The 23134-nt window shown below is 41.4% G+C and overlaps 1 protein-coding gene across 1 annotated transcript in view; it reads left to right on the forward strand.

Moving 5' to 3' along the window:
• ARAP2 (ArfGAP with RhoGAP domain, ankyrin repeat and PH domain 2) overlaps positions 1-23134 on the forward strand; it is a 449134-nt gene that overhangs the window by 67723 nt on the left and 358277 nt on the right. The window contains 2 exon segments of the mRNA XM_044276099.1: positions 6742-6862; positions 11089-11261. Of these exon segments, the coding sequence (XP_044132034.1) occupies positions 6742-6862; positions 11089-11261 (294 nt within the window).

Raw genomic sequence — 23134 nt, forward strand, 5'->3', positions numbered from 1 at the left:
CCTATAGTCTGGATAGGTCATCAGTATCTATTAGGTGGGGCTCCAATACCCAGGATCTTTGTCAATCACCTGTTTGAGATTACAATGGTGCTCGCAAAGGCGCCACAACCTTCTCTCTGCTCATCAAGCATAGCACAGTACATTGTATGGGGCTGAGCTGCCCGTAGCCATGTGACTGATGAACATGTCGTCAGTCGGCCTAGGGACTGCCTTCTCAAACAGCTGATCAGCATGGGTCCCGGGTCTCGGACTCCCACTGATCAGTATTTAAATCTCGGAAAACCTGTTTAACCTGCTCAGGACCGCCGTACGCAGGATTGCGTCCTGGTGGCGGCCCTGCTCTTCTGGGTGGACGCATATACGCCTCCTCCCGCAATAGCCAAGATTTCCTGTAAACGAGCACACACAGGCGCGCGCGCGTTCACAGGAACGGAAGGTAAGCGAGTGGATCTCCAGCCTGCCAGCGGCGATCGTTCGCTGTTTTGATAACAGTGTCTAATATACCTGCTACCTGATCCTCTGGTGGTCACTTTTGTTTGGATCAACCACCAGAGGACACAGTTAGCTCAGTAAAGTAGCACCAAACACCACTACACTACACCCCCCCGTCACTTATTAACCCCTTATGAACCACTGATCACCCCTGATCACCCCATATAGACTCCCTGATCACCCCCCTGTCACCCCCCTGTCATTGATCACCCCCCTGTCATTGATCACCCCCCTGTAAGGCTCCATTCAGACGTCCGTATGATTTTTACGGATCCACGGATACATGGATCGGATCCGCAAAACACATACGGATGTCTGAATGGAGCCTTACAGGGGGGTGATCAATGACAGGGGGGTGATCACCTCATATACACTACCTGATCACCCCCTGTCATTGATCACCCCCCTGTCATTGATCACCCCCCTGTAAGGCTGTATTCAGACGTCCGCATTATTTTTTCATGGATCCACGGATACATGGATCGGATCCGCAAAACACATACGGACGTCTGAATGGAGCCTTACAGGGGGGTGATCAATGACAGGGGGGGGATCACCTCATATACACTCCCTGATCACCCCCTGTCATTCATCACCCCCTGTCATTGATCACCCCCCTGTCATTAATCACCCCCCTGTAAGGCTCCATTCAGACGTCCGTATGATTTTTACGGATCCACGGATACATGGATCGGATCGCAAAACACATACGGACGTCTGAATGGAGCCTTACAGGGGGGTGATCAATGACAGGGGGGTGATCACCTCATATACACTCCCTGATCACCCCCTGTCATTGATCACCCCCCTGTCATTGATCACCCCCCTGTAAGGCTCCATTCAGACGTCCGTATGATTTTTACGGATCCACGGATACATGGATCGAATCCGCAAAACACATACGGACGTCTGAATGGAGCCTTACAGGGGGGTGATCAATGACAGGGGGGGGATAACCTCATATACACTCCCTGATCACCCCCTGTCATTGATCACCCCCCTGTCATTGATCACCCCCCTGTAAGGCTCCATTCAGACGTCCGTATGATTTTTACGGATCCACAGATACATGGATCGGATCCGCAGAACACATACGGACGTCTGAATGGAGCCTTCAGGGGGGTGATCAATGACAGGGGGGTGATCACCCCATATAGACTCCCTGATCACCCCCCTGTCATTGATCACCCCCTGTCATTGATCACCCCCCTGTAAGGCTCCATTCAGACGTCCGTATGTGTTTTGCGGATCCGATCCATGTATCCGTGGATCCGTAAAAATCATACGGATGTCTGAATGGAGCCTTACAGGGGGGTGATCAATGACAGGGGGGTGATCAATGACAGGGGGGTGATCAGGGAGTCTATATGGGTGATCACCCCCCTGTCATTGATCACCCCCCTGTAAGGCTCCATTCAGACATTTTTTGGGCCCAAGTTAGCGGAAATATATTTTTTTTTTGTTTGTTTTTTCCTACAAAGTCTCATATTCCACTAACTTGTGTCAAAAAATAAAATCTCACATGAACTCACCATACCCCTCACGGAATCCAAATGCGTAAATTTTTTTTGACATTTATATTCCAGACTTCTTCTCACGCTTTAGGGCCCCTAAAATGCCAGGGCACCCCACATGTGACCCCATTTTGGAAAGAAGATACCCCAAGGTATTCCGTGAGGGGCATATTGAGTCCATGAAAGATTTAAATTTTTGTCCCAAGTTAGCGGAAAGGGAGACTTTGTGAGAAAATACAAAAAAAATCAATTTCCGTTAACTTGTGCCAAAAAATTCTATGAACTCGCCATGCCCCTCATTGAATACCTTGGGGTGTCTTCTTTCCAAAATGGGGTCACATGTGGGGTATTTAAACTGCCCTGGCATTTTAGGGGCCCGAAAGCGTGAGAAGAAGTCTGGGATCCAAATGTCTAAAAATGCCCTCCTAAAAGGAATTTGGGCCGCTTTGCGCATCTAGGCTGCAAAAAAGTGTCACACATCTGGTATCGCCGTACTCAGGAGAAGTTGGGCAATGTGTTTTGGGGTGTCATTTTACATACACTCCTGCTGGGTGAGATAAATATCTTGGTCAAATGCCAACTTTGTATAAAAAAATGGTAAAAGTTGTCTTTTGCCAAGATATTTCTCTCACCCAGCATGGGTATGTGTAAAATGACACCCCAAAACACATTCCCCAACTTCTCCTGAGTACGGCGATACCACATGTGTGACACTTTTTTCGCCGCCTAGGTGGGCAAAGGGGCACACATTCCAAAGAGCACCTTTAGGATTTTACAGGTCATTTTTTACACATTTTGATTTCAAACTACTTACCACACATTAGGGCCCCTAGAATGCCAGGGCAGTATAACTACCTCACAAGTGACCCCATTTTGGAAAGAAGACACCTCAGGGTATTCCTTGAGGGGCATGGCGAGTTCTTAGAATTTTTTTATTTTTTGTCACAAGTAAGTGGAATATGAGACTTTGTAAGAAAAAAATAAAATAAAAAATAAATCATTTTCCGCTAACTTGTGACAAAAAATAAAAAGTTCTATGAACTCACTATGCCCATCAGTGAATACTTTAGGGTGTCTACTTTCCGAAATGGGGTCATTTGTGCGGTGTTTGCTCTGTCTGGGCATTGTAGAACCTCAGGAAACATGACAGGTGCTCAGAAAGTCAGAGCTGTTTCAAAAAGCGGAAATTCACATTTTTGTACCATAGTTTGTAAACGCTATAACTTTTACCCAAACCATTTTTTTTTTTACCCAAACATCTTTTTTTTAATCAAAGACATGTAGAACAATAAATTTAGCGAAATTTTTTTATATGGATGTCATTTTTTTTGCAAAATTTTACAATTGAAAGTGAAAAATGTATGTTTTTTGCAAAAAAATCATTAAATTTCGATTAATAATAAAAAAGTAAAAATGTCAGCAGCAATGAAATACCACCAAATGAAAGCTCTATTAGTGAGAAGAAAAGAAGGTAAAATTCATTTGGGTGGTAGGTTGCATGACCGAGCAATAAACTGAAAATAGTGTAGTGCAGAAGTGTAAAAAGTGGCCTGGTCATTAAGGGGGTTTCAGCTAGGGGGGGTTGAAGTGGTTAAGTATAACTTAGCTGAAAATCAGGATAGCTTAGCCAAAAGGGTGCTAAAGCTATGAAAACATTTTGCACAGTTATTTAATCAAGTGGTAATAATGGAGTTGTGGCATTAACTGTTTTTCACTCTAAAGTTTATTTTCACCACTTACTGTTGTCCCCATTTCTCCTTGGAATTTTTTTCCAAATATTTTTAAAGGGCATCTGTCAGCAGATTTGTACCTATGAAACTGGCTGACCTATTGCATGTGAACTTGGCAGCTACAAGTATTTGTGTTGGTCCCATGTTTATGCTGTATGTGCTTGCATTGCTGTTTTAAAACATGAATTCAAAAGATTTGAGAATAAATAACCTTACCCAGGCTAAGTGAATAAATATATTTACTAATTGTGATTAAATTCTATATAAGGTAAAACAGAAAAATCACATATAGAGTAGTAAAAGTAAATAATCATCACTGGCCTAAATATACAATGCGGGGTGGGACCCCAGCTGCCATGTTGCAGCATATGAGCGACAACCCAGGATGTTACAGGAAAGAAACAGTGTTCATCCTACCAGGATGAAGTTCCTCAATAGAGAGCCCCTTAATTGTCTGTGCAAACCAGGGTTGATCAATTCAGCTCTTCCAGTGTGCAGCGTGGCATGTCTCTAAGATAACCACTGAGGAATTTGGCTTTGGGTTGAGAGGATTTATGTATGTTACCTAACTATAATTACACAGAGTATAAAAGGTGATATGAAATGAGAAAGAATAAAAGGGGACAGAAACAATTAGTAATTAATTCTTTATGTAAAATACCCTTACAACACAGTTGCTGAGAAAAAAGTAATATTTTAAAATGTGCAAATGAGTCTAAAAAACCAACATGGGTGTTGCCATTACTCCTAGAGGCTCCATTCTCTCTGCCACTGTTGTGTCCTCTGTCAGACTTCTCCTAAAGTTGGGAAGCGTGGGAGTTGCAGAGAGACAGATGAATAATGGAATTGTTCCTAAGATTTCAAATAAGACCAAGATAGCACTAGCCCTGATACATTGCAAGTTACCATCCTTAGAAATGTGTCCCAGTGAAAGCTGTTTATACCTCCAGCTTTCACTACTGACCTTATTTTTAATAACTGTATCTCTTCTGTATCTCACCTAGCACTGTGATCTTGGTCTTGTTTAAAAGCTTTAATAGTCAGCTTTGAAATAAGACCAAGCTTTATAGCTGCTCATCTGTAGCTGTTACCCAGCCTGAGAAGATTTAAAGTAGGATACAAGATCAAGAAAAATTTTGATCACTGGTGCTATTTTGCGATGCGGACTAAAAGTGCTGCAAGAAAGTGTCGATACCGCAACTGACTAAGATAATTGCAATATGGCAAACAGTATTGTTTCTGTGCAAACTATCAAATATAAACCGTTTATATTTGATAGCTTGCGCAGAGACAATGCTGTTTTTTAAGATTTAAAGTAACCCTCCCCCTTCAGCTGGCTGTGATCTCATCCAACCTGAAGGAGGGGTGGTAGTGGAGGAAGTGCTGATGGCATGCATAAGAGAATTTTTTTTTATCTCTCTCTGTTTTACCTGTACTTGTTCCGGGGGGGGGGGGGGGGGGGGTAACATGGACTTCTGGGTATGTTATCAATCACCAGTTCACTTATCAATAGGACAGCATACTTGTCTCTGATTGTCACATAAGGATGTCTTTTGTTTATCAGAAAAGAATTGTGAAGATGAGGGCTTGTACATTTATTAACCCCTTTGTGCTATTCATTGACAACATGAGTAATATGTCTGGATCACCATGTCAAATAAGTCGCACCAAACATTTGCACCCCACACAAACATCAATAAAGTTCCTATTTTACAATGTCCCTATCCTGTCAATATCCTCATATGTCTACTGTAAAATATACCAACCACATCTCTAGCGATACCCATTACATGCTGCAGTAATAGCCACTATAACGACAGCCCAGGTTTGGACTGGCAAACAGGGGTACAGGTGAATCCCCCGGTGGGCCCCTAAGGAAGATGGGCACCTAGTTTCCCACCCCCTGCACAAGTAGCACCTAACACATGAAGTAGACTTACTGCACTACATACATATATTCAATGTACAGCACCTCAACCACCCTATGTTCATATAAAAACTTGATTATAGACACAATCATATAACTTAGATGACTTCTAGGTATAGAGGAAAGCTAACCAGTATCCTCTTTTCCCCAGGATCTACCTTCTCAAAGTTGCTGCAGGGACCCCCATATTCAATCATCTGGTAGTGTCTTTCTGAAATAATTGAGTGTATCCATAAGTAAAATACATTTTAAGGGTGGGCCCTAGGCACCCCAGTCCGACTGTGCGTTAGCAGAATATCTAACATATTACAGACAAATGGGAAAGGTTTCCATAAACAATTGTGTTCAATTAGTTTTACAAAACAAACTAGTAGGACAAACCAGGGCACACTGGGCTCCTGCATAAGGTTCCCTAGTTTGGGTGGATGGCGGGAAGAACTGAAATAGATTTAGCGTATATTTTTTGGCCCCCCAACAAAATTATGCACTACTGTACCCTAATATGGTGCAGTTCACACATAACCCTGTGAGGGATTAAATTTGGCATTTAATGCTCCAGGAGTATTTTTATTATCATTATTATTATTATTAAGTACGGTACATATTTTAGACAAAGATGGACATGATTTTATTGTTGTATGGATTTTTTTTATTAAATATTCTTTATATGGTTTTTACCTGTATAAACGGGTTATATTATAATACCATAGCTATTAATAAATGTCAATTATTTACTGAAGATCTATCTTCTGCCAATAATTGACAAGAGCAAGTTTTCAGAATTAGGTAATTTATTTTAGAATAGAAGTGTAAAAACAACATTAACTGCTACAGTAACAGGGTGAGCCTTATAAAAAAAAAAAAAGAAGAGGGGGTGCAAATTATGAAGTGATTCTTCGTGCTGGTTCATTCCATTATTCTGTATACTCACCTCTTTGTATCCTATATATAGCCATGAAAAAAATGGATGTCTGATTTTACCTCTCCTAATTCAACCTTTTGTTTATTATATTACTGTGTTGGTGTAGAGAGGGAAATAATTCCTTTTAGTAAATGATTCTAATTTCTTTAATTTCAGGATATGTTCTCAAGAGGGAAGATTTTACTGTCTGCCGTATTGAAAACTCAAAAGCTTGGTGACAATAAATTTGAAGTTGTGATGTCGCAAAAGACACTAGTCTTTCGAGCAGAAAAGGAAGGTATGGAGTCCATCCTATTGCCAATATCTTTATTTGTAGAAGGCCAACTTGATGTATGTACTGTAGACCTGTTTGGCTACATTTTCTCTTAGGATCCACTGGTTAGTGTCCTCTGTTAAGTAGTGAGTGTAGGTCATTAAGGCTAACCCCTAGGGCACATGAATAGACCTAAACAATATGAAGGGACGTTATAGTGAGTCAGTTTTGCCTATGTATAAGTATTATTTGTAAAACATTTATGAAAGGTTGCACATTATTTAATACATTTGGTGCATCTTTAAATATGTCTAGAGATGTTACTTCAGTTCTTATACCATCCACTACTGGAGTGAGATTGTGACATTTGTGCGGCAAGTGGTGTAAAATCACCAAAAAGTCACACATTTGTGACCAAGTAAGCCTATAAAAAAAGCAAACAAAAACCCTATGGTCTTAAAATGAACTAGACAAAGGGAGAAAAGAAAGTCCAGGCCTGTGGAGAACAGTCTACTTTGAGACTTCTTCCCGTGTTGCATGCCTTGATTGAGAGGTATCTCCAAGTATACCGAGAGGAACAGATCTATTATGAAGCCGAACATGATGGAAAGAAGCCTTACAGTGGACTTTTCTTCTTATGCCTGGACACTTCTCTTTGCACCTGGCTCATATTTAAAACTGTTTTCTTGGATATGCTGCATCTCTTCTCAGGCCCCCTGTCAGGATTCCATGCTGCTTGTGGTTCAGGCAACATAAATCGGATGACATGTTCCCTTTAATACTATCTTAGGGAGTAAGCATTAAAAAATGTATTATGTGTTGCAAATTGGAAGCACATGAAACCGATAAATGTTTCCAATCACTGACAGCAAATACCGATGGTGATGAACCAACGATGGTGATGAACCACATTTTTAGGCAGAATAATACTTTAAAGGGGTTTTCTCATTAAGACTAGTGTTGAGCAAACTTTTTTTTAAGTTTAGCGTCTAATGTTCAGGTTCGGGTTATCGAAGAATCGCGTTATGGATTCTAAATTCCGTTATGATCCGTGGTAGAGGAATCCATAATGCGATTCTTTGATAACCTGAAGCCGAACTTTAGACGCCGAACTTAAAACACAAGTTTGCTCAACACTAATTAAAACAACTATCTATCAGATAGGGGATATATGTCTGATTGATGGAGATCCGGTTATTGGGTCCCCTACAGGGGCGTAGCTATAGGCTCATGGGCCATGGTGCAAGAGTTCAGTTTGGGCCACCCCTTACCTCAATACCATTTCCTAACACCACCAGACCCCTGCACGCCCACCATGCCCAATGGCAGAACTAAAATCTCACTGAGAAAATACATTTTAATGCAATAAGTGCATGTACAGCTGCTCTCCATTCATTTTCTATGGGGCCGGTGAAAATAGCCGAGTGCTGGCTCGTCTATTTCCGTCGAGCCCGTAGAAGTGAATGGGAGCGGTGGCCGGTCATGCGTGGTACGCTCTCATTCACTTCTATGGGGAGCCGGCTTGGTGATGGCCGGACTGGAGTCCTCCAGCCACCACCTTGCGAGGCTCCATTCTCGATATAGGTGCGGGTCCCAGTGGTGGGACCCGTACCTATAAGACAATGGGGGCATATCCTAGCAATATGCCCCCATTGTCTATGATGAGACAACCCCTTTAAAGTGATAATTGACTTAAGGTTAGGCTGCTACGCTCACATGGCTATGGCGCTGCCGTGCCTGTGGCACCACAGCTATGTGAATGTACAGTAGTTGACACTTTAAAGGGATTCTGTCACCTCTCCTAACTCAAAATCGGATTTTAAAGCAGTCATGCACCACAGCTTACCTTGAATCGGCTGTGCTCTTCTATCTTGTAATCCGTCCAGTAGTTTAGGAGAAAAACGACTTTTAAGATTATGCAAATTAGCCCTGAAGGTGCCCAGAGGGGCGTTATGTTCCCCTTAGTGTGCCCAGTAATGCCCCTCTTACAGTGCCCAAAACGCATTCCTCCTGAATCCCTAACCGCCCACAGCGTCTCATCCCTCTCTTCCCCCTCCCTCACATCCGAGCGAAGTCTCGAGCAGACGCAGTACCCACTGAGGGCTGCGCCAGTGCGATCTGCAGGAGACTGAGGGCAGGAGCTTTATCGTCCTCACTGGGCTCGGCGCATGCCCAGTGAGGACGATGAAGCTCCTGCCCTCAGTCTTCTGCAGATCGCACTGGCGCAGCCCTCAGTGGGTACTGCGTCTGCGCGAGACTTCGCTCGGACGTGAGGGAGGGGGAGGAGAGGGATGAGACGCTGTGGGCGGTTAGGCATTCTGAAGGAAGGCGTTTTGGGCACTGTAAGAGGGGCGTTACTGGGCACACTAAGGGGAACATAACGCCCCTCTGGGCACCCCCAGGGCTAATTTGCATAATCTTAAAAGTCATTTTTCTCCTAAACTACTGGACGGATTACAAGATAGAAGAGCACAGCCGATTCAAGGTAAGCTGTGGTGCACGACTGCTTTAAAATCCGATTTTGAGTTAGGAGAGGTGACAGAATCCCTTTAAGTCAAGTCTAAAACGGGGATACATCAGGAGGCAAGGTAGTGGCAATGTACCCCCCAAACTGAGGTGACATGCTGTATAGCCACATTACAGCAGTGTCACTCACCCAGTCCAAGTAGAACCCAGCCCCATCCCAAGCCATCACAATCTGGGGAAACCAGTAGAAACTGGCTAGTTTATACACAGACTACTAGCAACTAGGTCCTGGGCCCCTGGCCCTACCAGCCTGTAGCAGGAGTGGCCGACCCTTCCACATCAGTTAAGCCTCCGCTCATGCTGGCTGCTGTGCTGTTATCTCCCAGTCAGTCCCCATTCCTTCCCACCCAGCACCATTGCTCTGTAGAGCTCTGCTGGTCACGCCGCCTCACCTCACTCACTCCCTGCAGCAGGCATGCACAGCTTCACATCGACGTCCAGCTCACAACTCTACCACACACTAACAACGGGAGTGGAGCCACGCCCTCTCCTGAATGTGCCCGCACGTACACCTGCTCTGCCTCTGCCCCCACCACTATGTGAACTTAGCCGGAATTGTATGTAAATCACTCTAGTGCCTTCCTGCAGACAGTTCTGAAGCAGCGCTTTCATTGTTTACTGGGACTCTGTCTCTCCTGGGGGGCCCCATGGGCGACCGCTGCGACCCCTATAGCTACGCCACTGGTCCCCTACCAATCACAAGAACAGAGGCTAGTGCTCCCCTTTTGAATGCAGGCCAAGTACAAGTGCTTGTCTATCTCCGGAAGCCCGTCAGAGTTTAATGGAGGGGCAGTGTGCATGCATGACGGCTGCTTCATGCAATCAGGGGAGCACAGGCACACGTTCCTGTGATAGGTGGGGGCCACAGCAATCAGACTCCCATCTATAAGACACTTGTCCCCTAAGTTTTCTTTATGGAACAACCCCTATAAATTGTGTTTATAATACATAACCTTTCCGCAGTCATCTAATAGTCTGGGATATTTTGTTGCTGTCACTTATTTTCCAGTGTAGAATCTGTTTGTCCTGGACCTCAGCTAACATTTCTGGGTCTCCAATGTGTAAATACATAAATAAGTGGAAAATGGAGAATCCGGCTGGAGATGATTACATTGCCGCTCTTGGAAATTGTATTACTCATGCAAACACACTATGGATGCATGAAAAACAAAATCCATTTCCCATCTATTGCATCTCTCGTGTCTTCATGAATGAAAAATGATATGCTGCTGCAGGTCTCCTAGGTACATTACACATGGAGTCATAACCAATAATATATATTTTATAGCAATAGACCCTGTTGGTGCAAACATTTACATGTTACTTAGATCTATGACACAGCTAGAATATGATCTCTTTTTGACTGTATTTGCTTCCTTGGCCCTATTCTAAATTATTACGCCATTTACCATTTCAGCAGAAATCCTTGGTTTGTGTAGACACAATAAAATATTTTCCAAAGGCCACTAAGTCCCATATAATACATCATTACAGTTTACATTCCTTGTCTGTAGTTATTATTATTCTAATGAAAGAAAGGTCACCTTTCTACTGACAATACTAATAATCAGAACAAAGAGCTGACAAATAGAAATGTAGCAGTGCTGAATTTCTCACCTGGCACAATCCATGAATCATGGTATATCTGTGCTTTTCCATAGGACCACCGGTCGACCCAGTGAGTTATCTTAAATCAGTAATTAATAATGGATTTGTCTTTTTAGGACACAGAAACGCCTGGATAAGAACATTACAAGACGCATTAAGAAATCAAGCGGGGATGAATCCCGTGCTCAGCACCTGTGATAAAAGTGGATACCTTGAATTAAAGGGATATAAAACGAAAATTTTTACTGTAGTAAATGGAAGAAAATTATGGCTTAGCAAAAGCAAACAGGTACATGTAAAAGTAATGCATTTATATTCACAAGCTGCCAGAATATTCTTAGAAACTTAATTTAAAGCTGAACTTCACACTGGATCATTTTGGCACTGTATAGCTCTGCTGTTTTTGCATTGACAGGTCCATGAGTTTGATTAAGAAACCATCAATTCTTCATGTTTGCACTTTCATTTATCATACAAATTGTCCCTAGTCTATTATGCATGTATGACATATGAGGTTGTATATCAGCCGACTTCCTGGATTCCCAGATTCCCTCTTGATTATATACAGTACATATCTAGACTTTTCCTAATCTACAGTATACAGGATATTTAACAGGCATTTCTAAGTTGCTGGACTCCTCCATACAGACTGTCCCTACTGAAAAGTGGATGTTTAATATAGTTGGTCAGTTGGCCGGTACATGAAGGCTGTCCCTGATGTATAATGCATTTTTAACACATGTACGGTAGGTGAGCTGCCTTCCTTATAAATATTCTCTAGGTCTCTAGGTCACCTGGCTACTACATAGACCGTGTGGTTAAAAACTTGGTTTGCTACTGATATGAAGCCAGCATATACATTAAAGTAAAACTTTTACAGCAAAATACAAACATTTGTATTTTAAAAGATTATGTATTTATTCATACAGGAAACATTAACGCATTAAACAATTCAACTATTTAAAAGGGTTTCCCGAGAGTTTTTTTTTACTGATGACGTCCTCTGAATAGGTAATCAGTATCTGATCGACTTTTCCGAGGCCATCACATTCAATGTGTGACATCACATTCATCAGTAACATAACCTAGGCACAGCTCAGCCCCATTTAAGTGAATGCGGCTGAGCTACTATACCAAGCACAGCCACTATACAATGTATGGCACTGTGCTTGGTGAGCAGAGAGAAGGCCACGGTAGTACTGGGTCTGCCTGTGTCTACTCAAACAGCTGATCGGCGGAGGTCTCAGGTATCGGACCCCCACCAATCATATACTGATAACCTATCCAAAGGATAAGTCATTAGTATAAAACTCTCGGAAAGCACCTTTAACTATTCAACTATTTTGATAATTGTCAAACACTAATAACAAAAAGGCACAAAACATTCAATTTTTTTTTAAATCTAAGACAGAACTATTGGGTAGACTTAATTTGCTGTCTTGTTCTCCAGTGCAAGTATGTAAAGGTTTCTGCCTGAGCCAACTCTAGAGAAGGCAACATACAGCTGTCTTTGAGAGAATCATGGTTGCTCCCACTTGACACCAGCAATTTCTTAGGGACTGGCTTTGTGCTAGACCAACAATGTCAGGTCTCCTGTCAGTGCAAATTGCATCCAACAGGTGGATGTATTCCATTACTGTGCAGTTTTGCCTGATGTGTTGCAATATAAGCTAGACTTTCTGATTCAGTGTTAGGATAAACGTTGACCAATACTTGGTCGCACAAGTCACCAAAAGCCAGGATCAATGCTGTGAACCATTATCATGGAGACATAGAAATCCATGCACAATAGTGTCTTATCCTTTGATGATACCCTATTTATTATCTCAGGAATGTAAAAGTTATAGATAGGCTTGAGCGAATCGAGCTTTGGATCATTCATTCAAACACTTTAATTAGACTGGCGTTTTAGATACTGGTCTTAATAAAGACCCATAGCTGGCAGTGGATCCGCCAAAGTTATAAAGAGGCGCAGGCCTCTCCATAACTTTGGCATATCCAGCCCCAGTTCTAAATGTGAGACCGCTTCTGAGCTATCTTACATTTAGACCATTTTCTACACCTAAAACAGGCGTAGAAAATGATGAATAACACGAGTCTGCCGGCCCGTCCTGTTCCCTGCCTGCGCTACACCCACAATTTTAGACCTGGCGTAAGCAGGGCGAAGACGCAGATAGCTAATTTAGGCATATTTCAGATTACAAAATTAACCCTTTGTTTAAATGCTGTACGGAGATTTGTCTTTGCTTTGACTCCGTTCTTTTCTTCGGTATTATTTTTGCATCTTTAAAAAACATTTACAATTTGTAATTCAAAGTCGGGTTTGTTTTTAATGATGCAGAAGTGATAACCGAATTCATTCACTGAAGTCTCGCGCAACTTTGGCTGAAACAAATTTTGCCTCCATGGAATTCAATTGGCCCAACACTAGTTAGACATCCTGGCCTTTCAGGAAGACCAATGGATACTGCAGGGCATTGTAGGGCCGGTGACATTTGTTTATCCTTTGCACGACTTTGTCTCTCTTGTGAAGGACAATATCCCAAAGAGCACAATTGTCCCGAACCATGATTATGACAGCCCTGAACAATTGTATGTATTCATTGTTCTGGTGCAACATGTTTTGCAACAAGTAGACAATGTATGTTTAAATGAAAGGGTTGTTTCTATGACAGGCATTTACTGCAGTGGTGTCACCCATAAAAAAAAAAAAAAAAAAAAAAAAAAAAAACAGAAGGCATAAAGGTGATGCATCCATATTGTCCTCAATAAATTATGCCAAAAAAGATCTGATTATGCGGTAGACTTGCCCTTGGATATTGAAAGTTGGCAGGTATCCTGGCTACAGCAAACATTTTTCTTACATCCAAATGACATCATCTGGAAGGCACTATTGTAGACCTGGAAATTTTTCAGAAACCTGGCAGAGTGCAGGGAGGAACAACAAGCAAAGTTGTGAGGTCTTCTGGTGGAACAGGTAAATCAGTTATTCTGACCTTTCTGCCAGAGCAGCACATTCATGGTAATTGTCCTCAAGAAAGGACATGAGCCCTGAGCATCACTGAGTAAAACTAGTAGAACAATTTAAGCAATGTATGAGGAGCTCTCTGGATCCATGTGAGGGACAGGGCTGGTTCTAGCTTTGTTAGAAAGAGATTGTTATGTATTACATGATGTCTGATTTTCATTTTTTACATCATCATGGCATAACTTCATTTAAATGCTCTACAGTATTCACCTTGTTTCTCCATTCAGCCAATCAGTCTGCTACAGAGTTTCAGCAGCTCATGTGTTGGCTGTGATGCAGCTTATCAGCCTGGAGACATGCTTGGGTATGCTGAGAGGCTTTATCAGTCCAGTCAGCATTCATGCACCTTACGGCAGGAGTATTATGTCCTAGGGCAGGGTTACTTTTTCAAAGCATGACTGGTCAGAAAAAGTAGCAGTTTACGAGAATGCTCAAATCCATGGTAGGCATAGTCCATTCATTGTGTGTAATACGGCAAACAAAGAAAAATGGCTGGATTGTTAAGGAAACCTCAACTAAACTGTGTGTATGTCAGTGAGGCTATGAATAAAGTACATATAGCTTCTGTTGGCTAATACAGATCAAGTGATGTGATAAGGAGAAAGGTCCATGATGTGGAAGCACCTGATTTACCTATGTGTCAAATTTGGTGCAGATTAGTCCAGTCATTTGGCCGTGTATAAAGAACAGACACCAGACAACAAAAAATATTTTTTATGTATATTAGATATTAATATATAGATTTGCATGGTTTCCCCATGAAGAGTGCCCCTCGCCTATCTTTAACATAGGCACTAGTACATCAACAGTTCTCAATAAATTTTTTCTCAAAGGGTTTATTCCCATCTCAGTCATTCATTTCACCATGGGGTTTTGGAAGCAGCTAAGTGTGCTTTGCTACTCTTCTGTAACAGTCCACAGAATTGAATGGCAGCTGTGGAAACACTGTATCACAATGAGCTTGTTTTTTTCCCGTAACCTTAAAACCATACTTTTTGCGCTCCACCAGTATTAGGACAAGAACCACGCAAGCTTGGAATAAATGTCAACAGAAACAGAGTGGGCAAGATAGCTCCAGTCCAATGGTATGAGCTGTCTGTCCCTGGCTTTTAACAAGACAATAACCTTAAAGCACATAATAGGTTGAATGAAATATATACAGTACAGACCAAAAGTTTGGACACACCTTCTCATTCAAAGAGTTTTCTTTATTTTCATGACTATGGAAATTGTAGATTCACACTGAAGGCTTCAAAACTATGAATTAACACATGTGGAATTATATACATAACAAAAAAGTGTGAAACAACTGAAAATATGTCATATTCTAGGTTCTTCAAAGTAGCCACCTTTTGCTTTCATTACTGCTTTGCACACTCTTGGCATTCTCTTGATGAGCTTCAAGAGGTAGTCACTTGAAATGGTCTTCCAACAGTCTTGAAGGAGTTCCCAGAGATGCTTAGCACTTGTTGGCCCTTTTGCCTTCACTCTGCGGTCCAGGTCACCCCAAACCATCTCGATTAGGTTCAGGTCCGGTGACTGTGGAGGCCAGGTCATCTGGCGCAGCACCCCATCACTCTCCTTCATGGTCAAATAGCCCTTACACAGCCTGGAGGTGTGGTTGGGGTCATTGTCCTGTTGAAAAATAAATGATGGTCCAACTAAACGCAAACCGGATGGAATAGAATGCCGCTGCAAGATGCTGTGGTAGCCATGCTGGTTCAGTATGCCTTCAATTTTGAATAAATCCGCAACAGTGTCACCAGCAAAGCACCCCCACACCATCACACCTCCTCCTCCATGCTTCATGGTGGGAACTAGGCCATCCGTTCATCTTTTCTGCGTCGCACAAAGACACGGTGGTTGGAACCAAAGATCTCAAATTTGGACTCATCAGACCAAAGCACAGATTTCCACTGGTCTAATGTCCATTCCTTGTGTTCTTTAGACCAAACAAGTCTCTTCTGCTTGTTGCCTGTCCTTAGCAGTGGTTTCCTAGCAGATATTCTACCATGAAGGCCTGATTCACACAGTCTCCTCTTAACAGTTGTTCTAGAGATGTGTCTGCTGCTAGAACTCTGTTTGGCATTGACCTGGTCTCTAATCTGAGCTGCTGTTAACCTGTGATTTCTGAGGCTGGTGACTCGGATGAACTTATCCTCCGCAGCAGAGGTGACTCTTGGTCTTCCTTTCCTGGGGCGGTCCGCATGTGAGCCAGTTTCTTTGTAGCACTTGATGGTTTTTGTGACTGCACTTGGGGACACTTTCAAAGTTTTCCCAATTTTTCAGACTGACTGACCTTCATTTCTTAAAGTAATGATGGCCACTCGTTTTTCTTTACTTAGCTGCTTTTTTCTTGCCATAATACAAATTCTAACAGTCTATTCAGTAGGACTATCAGCTGTGTATCTACCTGACTTCTCCAGAACGCAACTGATGGTCCCAACCCCATTTATAAGGCAAGAAATCCCACTTATTAAACCTGACAGGGCACACCTGTGAAGTGAAAACTATTTCAGGTGACTACCTCTTGAAGCTCATCAAGAGAATGCCAAGAGTGTGCAAAGCAGTAATCAAAGCAAAAGGTGGCTACTTTGAAGAACCTAGAATATGACATATTTTCAGTTGTTTCAAATTTTTTGTTATGTATATAATTCCACATGTGTTAATTCATAGTTGTGATGCCTTCAGTGTGAATCTACAATTTTCATAGTCATAAAAATAAAGAAAACTCTTTGAATAAGAAGGTGTGTCCAAACTTTTGGTCTGTACTGTATATATTTATACAAATGAGTAAGATAAAAGTGCATAGAATCATATACAAAGTCCACTTTGCATCCTGTAATTCCACCCAACCCCAAGTTTCGCCTGTTTCGGTAAGAATCTCTGGTAAGAATTAGTAGACTGCACGAAACTCAAATTGGGTTTGAGTCTGCTTTGTAATAAATCCTTTCTCTTGTCTTGCTAAAACTCATGGGGAGCTGATGCCATTGAACTGTTGTTATTTTGCCTACATTGTAGTTTGACATTTATTCCTGGGAATTGGAGAGGACTTGAACCTGCCCTGCCTGGATCATGTTCCAATATCAGTGGAGCAAAACATATACTGTTTTACTGCTCTTATTATGGAAATTGACCCTTCATGTATTGTTTTGCTACTCTTGTGTTTGGGGGGGGGGGAGCTGTATATACACTTTCACTGACAATAGTTTGTTTCCATAACTTGGGATGTATGAAAACAGCTTTGCTCACTGTACCCCTCACCTCTGGAGTACATCAATGGGAATGAATTACATAAGAATAAACCGTTAATCTATACAGCTGTACATCTGTCATAGGTTGGTCTGAGTAACAGGTTATTTTCCACAACCACAACAAGATGACTATTATAGAACAATGGGACCATCATGCCGTGACTATTTGTTGAGTGGGGTGAGAGTTTGACTATGGAAGATGAGGTTAGAAGAGTTAGTTTTGTTGTCTTTGCATACTACCTACTAGGTCCTCTTCTCTATCAGAATAAATATGTTGGCATGAATTGCTGCTTGGTTAGAATTTGGATACCATTATGAAATGCAACTTTAAAGAGTAACTACACTTTTTTAAAATTTTTGACATGTCATAGGGACATATCTGAAATGTTGATGGGCAAGGGTCCCAGCTCTAAGACTCCCACTGATCGCTAGAAGTTCTCAGCCAATCGCAGCTTTTCCTTGCTGCTGAGCGAGAGACTGTAGCCCAGGGATCACCTACCTCTGCCACTCTAGCTGTTCTAAAACTACAACTCCCAGAATCCTCCTTTCATTTCTTTGGGAGTTTACAAGAACAATTATAGGTAAGTATGAGAGGCACACTCCCACTAGTAGCTGCACGGAATAAGTTTGGAAATAATTATAATAAAATTGTGTATTTTTATATTATATTCTTAAAAATATTAAAAATGTAAAAAGAAATGTCAAATATGTTGGTTGGAATACAATGGTGTAAAATAGTAAGAAAAATGGATACAAAAACAAATAGACGGTGGAGGGTCCCCTTTAAATGTTGGCAATCTACACTAGGATTTCTTTGCTAATTACCATAAGGTGCCTAGTGCTAGCTGGGTATAAGCTGAGTATACTGGAATATAGCGTGTTTTCCGCTAGGCTTGGCTGGATGTGGATCTTTTGTATAGTGTGTTAAGTACGATTATACATAATTTCCATCAATGCTGAATACATCAAAAATATTCGGCCTGTTTGGATGATAGATGTGATGCTAGTTCATTAGGTGATCAGAATGGTTGCCAAAGTGGATGTTACCAAAAGTAAAGTGATATCATAAATGGAGTTAGTTCAGGTTGGTGTTATTCACTTATTCTTTGAGTGATGTATAGAAATCATATGAACAAAAATAAGTTCCAGTTCAAATCTTTTTAAACATTAAGTTTTGGTACATTACCACTCTGCTGTGTGCCGCTATTTTTGTCCGTATCATCCGTGATCCCTTCTGCCCTGCAAAGACCTACACAGCGTCCCACGTGGTCGGTCGTGTGTATACCGTGGGGTCCCACGTGACAAGGGCGGGGCAACACATCACTTCCGAAGGTGGTTGTGATTCATCCTTGGTTTCAGGGTGGAAGTTCACTTGGGGAGTGTGAGATCGTGGTTAAGTTTAGCTCTTGGGTTGTGCGGAATGCGGCATAAAATAAATTCCAGCGGTGGTGGTACAATAATATTGACTTGTATAGCCCTCAAGTTCCTTTCATCAAACGCGTTTCGGAGCCCTTTTACTGCTCCTTCCTCAGTGGCTTATAGTAGTGTACTGGAACTGATGAGGGCTATTTGAACAGTTTTCTTGAGGTGGGCGGTACATTTGTCCAGTTAGGTCATCTAAAAAAATCTGGACTGGATTTAATTGAATTTTTGTTTTGTTTGAGCTGCTGTAATAAAACGCAGCGGTAGTGACATAAATTACTCAAATAGTTGAAAGGTTAAACGTTGGCCTGTCTCAAAACATTAAAAGTTAGCCTGTCTAAAAGCATTGTTATATTTTCCTTAATGTCCGGATTCTGTGTTAAATCTTGGGCTCATAGGATCATTTGGTCTTATTCATTTACTCTAATAGTAAGTGGTAAGATTCCATGGATAATGATTCCCTTGTCATCTTGTCTACATGGGTACTTGCAATATTTTGCTGTGAATACATTTTCTAAGATGTTATTGTTAAGTGTTTACCTGCTGCTTTTCAGTGTCAGTTCACCTACACCACTGCTTTGGGGCCTTTAGACATTGTGGTCTAACAGTGGTTAGTCATATTGCTATGTTTGCTACCAGTTGGTGAGAACCAGTGCAGGATTCCATTTAAAATGGAACTGCATAATTAGAAAACAGGAGGGTCGGGAGTGTCATGGAAAGGTTGTGGTGCGGGAAACAAGCACCATCCGTTTTGGGTGGGTAAATCCAGCAACCTAATAGCAGGCCAACTTTGATCTTTATTATGTAGTTCTCTATATTATAAGTAGGTCATTGCACAAAAAGCTACATTTTAACCTCTTGGGGACATATGACGTACCGGTACGTCTTGATGTCCTGGTACTTAAGGACACATGGCGTACCATTACGTCATGTGTAGTTTCGATCACTGCCACACGGCGGGCGGTGATCGGAACAAGGTGCCTGCTCAAATCATTGAGGAGGCACCCTGGGACAATGCACGGTTTGCAGCGTTTATGGCGCTGGTTGGTTGCGGTGGTCATCGGCGGTGCCATCGGGTCCCTGTTGCGGCTGTAATGGGAGCCTGATGGCATGGAAGGCAGCGTGATGTATCGGCGCTGCCTTCCGGTGAAGAGCATGAGAGATCCAGCCCCCTGGATCTCACAGGCAAAAAGCTGTATGAGTAGTACACACAGTATTACTCATACAGCCAATGCATTCCAATACAGAAGTATTGGAATGCATTGTAAAGGGGATTAGACCCCCAAAAGTTGAAATCTCAAAGTGGGACAAAACATAAAGTGAAAAAAAAGTTCAAAAATAAAGCTTTCCCCCCAAAAAAATAAGTTTCAAGTAAAAAAAAAAAAATATTAGGTATTGCCGCATCCGTATCGACCGGCTCTATAAACATATCCATGACCTAACCCCTCAGATGAACACCGTAAAAAATAAAAAATAAAAACTGTGCTAAATAAACCATTTTTTTGTCACCTTACATCACTAAAAGTACAACAGCAAGCGATCAAAAAGGCGTATGCCCACCAAAATAGTACCTATATAACCGTCACCTCATCCCACAAAAAATGAGCCCCTACCTAAGACAATCGCCCAAAAAATAAAAAAACTATGACTCAAAATATGGAGACACTAAAACATATTTTTTTTGTTTTAAAAAGCTGTTTTTGTGTAAAACTTAAGTAAATTAAAATAGTATACATATTAGGTATTGCCACATCCATGACAACCTGCTCTATAAAAATACCACATGATCTAACCTGTCAAATGAATGTTGTAAATTACAAAAAATATAAATTGTGCCAAAACAGCTATTTCTTGTTACCTTGCCTCACAAAAAGGGTAATATACAGCAACCAAAAATCATACCCTAAACTAGTACCAACAAAACTGCCACCCTATCCCGAGGTTTCTAAAATGGGGTCACTTTTTTGGAATTTCTACTCTAGGGGTGCATCAGGGGGGCTTCAAATGGGACATGGTGTCAAAAAAACAGTCCAGCAAAATCTGCCTTACAAAAACTGTATGGTATTCCTTTCCTTCTGCACCCTGCCATGTGCCCGTACAGCAGTTTACAACTATATATGGGGTGTTTCTGTAAACTACAGAATTAGAGCCATAAATATTGAGTTTTGTTTGGCTGTTAATCCTTGCTTTGTAACTGGAAAAAATTATTAAAATGTAAAATCGGCCAAAAAAGTTAAATTTTGAAATTTTATCTCTATTTTCCATTAATTCTTGTGGAACACCTGAAGGGTTAACAAAGTTTGTAAAAACTGTTTTGAATACCTTGAGGGGTGTAGTTTCTAGAATGGGGTCATTTTTGGTTGGTTTCTATTATGTAAGCCTCAGAAAGTAAAAATTTCAGAAAAATTTCAAGATTTGCTTCTAAACTTCCAAGCCTTGTAACATCCCCAAAAATAAAATGTCATTCCCAAAATGATCCAAACATGAATTAGACATATGGGGAATGTAAAGTAATAACTATTTTTGTAGGTATTACTATGTATTGTAGAAGTAGAGAAATTGAAACGGAAAAATATTGCTAATTTTTCAAAATTTTTGGTAAATTTGGTATTTTTTATAAATAAAAATGAATTTTTTTTGACTCCATTTTACCAGTGTCATGAAGTACAATATGTGACAAAAAAAAAAAAAAAAACAATCTCAGAATGGCCTGGATAAGTCAAAGAGTTTTAAAGTTATCACCACATAAAGTGACACTGGTCAGATTTTCCAAAAAATGGCCTGGTCCTTAAGCTGAAAATGAGCCCAGTCCCTAAGGGGTTAAGGACTTCACTGGTGCTAGCAATTTCCTCAGGTGTTTGATAAATGGAAACTCTTGAAAACTGAAGGGGCAGAGCTGTCATTGATATCTATAGACAGATTTTTACACTGTAAAATCATCCTTCTGAAAGTCTAATATACCATGCCCCTGAATTACCCCTTTTAATTGACATTGTCATGGTTGTCTGTAAATATATCTCAAGTTATATGAAGCAGTGCCCATGTATTATTCCACTTTTAAAGCTGCAGCATGATGTTGCATATCATGACCAGCGGAGGGCAGTGTTGTCTTAGAAACAGAAATCTAGCTACATGATATAACCCTGAAAATTCACAAAGGGATGAGCTAATACTCTTCTTATATTGGCACACACATCCATGCTAGAACTACTCCCATTGTGATTTATAGAGCTTTATTATGACTGCAGTGCTAAAAACGTACCTAGTGTTAAGATAAGAACACATCACACTGAATTGTATTAACTCCAGTTCAGGAAAAAGTGACTCCATATAACTTTATTTTTGTTGAGATTTTCTCAAACAGTTTTTATGAAATGTAAATTACTGCGTTCGATTTGTTCATATGTGTTGCTCACAGTAGCCTGCTGCTTGTGGACTGTCATAAATATATGAATGACGTATTCAAAAACAACATCTGCTGTTTAATGCTCTGGCAAAATTACAGGAACAAACATAATAAGAAATAGACATTGTTATATTTTATTGATAATTATATACACTATAAATACCAATATAAAAACAAATTAAAACAAATAAAAGATCAAAAAAGTCACCACTGCGTTATTTAGGTCTCCAATGGATTCGCAGACCTCCATATGAAGTGGGCTCAGTTCACATCAAAACAACAATTTAAATGAAAATAGATGGTCGCGCTGCCAGGTACAAGCTGTAGGTATCGAGTGTATATGGGAAGATGCAGCAATCTCTTCTAGTGCAGCCGAACATCCGAGTTCCACTAAGGAGTAGTCTTGATCAACAACGAGCCCTTCTGTGGATTTTAGAGTTTGCAGCACATAGTGAAGACCCAACAATTTTGCATTAAATAACACTTTTTTTATTATACTCACAAAAGTATAAAATCAACAGGCTGGTGTGTGTATGAGCGGGAGGGAGGAGGGACTGGGGCCAGCATCTTGTTTTGTAATGGCAGCGAGGCCCGGTGCAGTAACTGTATTCTACTACACTGGGCCCCGCCCACTGTAGTAATCATATAGACAATGTTAATTCATCTCCAATCCAGGCTGTAGTACGGTACTTACTACTAACTTCCATAGCAGGCAGCAGGGCTGGGCGAGCGGGTGGGAGGCGGCAGCGTAACTCACTACATCACACGCCTGCTCTGCCCACTTTATGAACGAAGCAGGCGGCGCAGGTGCGCAATGTAGTGAGTTACACTGCCACCTCCTGCCCGATCGCCCGGCCTCCTGCCTGCTATGGAAGTTAGTAGTAAATACCGTACTACAGCCTGGATTGGAGATGAATTACATATTGGGGGGGTCATTCACTACATAGGGACACTGTTATGGGGGGGATCTGTGGATGACAGTGTCATGCCATTCCCAGATGCCCCCATAACAGTGCCATTCCCAGATGGCCCCATTGTAGTGCCATCCCCAG

The sequence above is a fragment of the Bufo gargarizans genome, chromosome 1 (assembly GCF_014858855.1).
Source record: "Bufo gargarizans isolate SCDJY-AF-19 chromosome 1, ASM1485885v1, whole genome shotgun sequence".
Classification (NCBI taxonomy): Eukaryota; Metazoa; Chordata; class Amphibia; order Anura; family Bufonidae; genus Bufo; species Bufo gargarizans.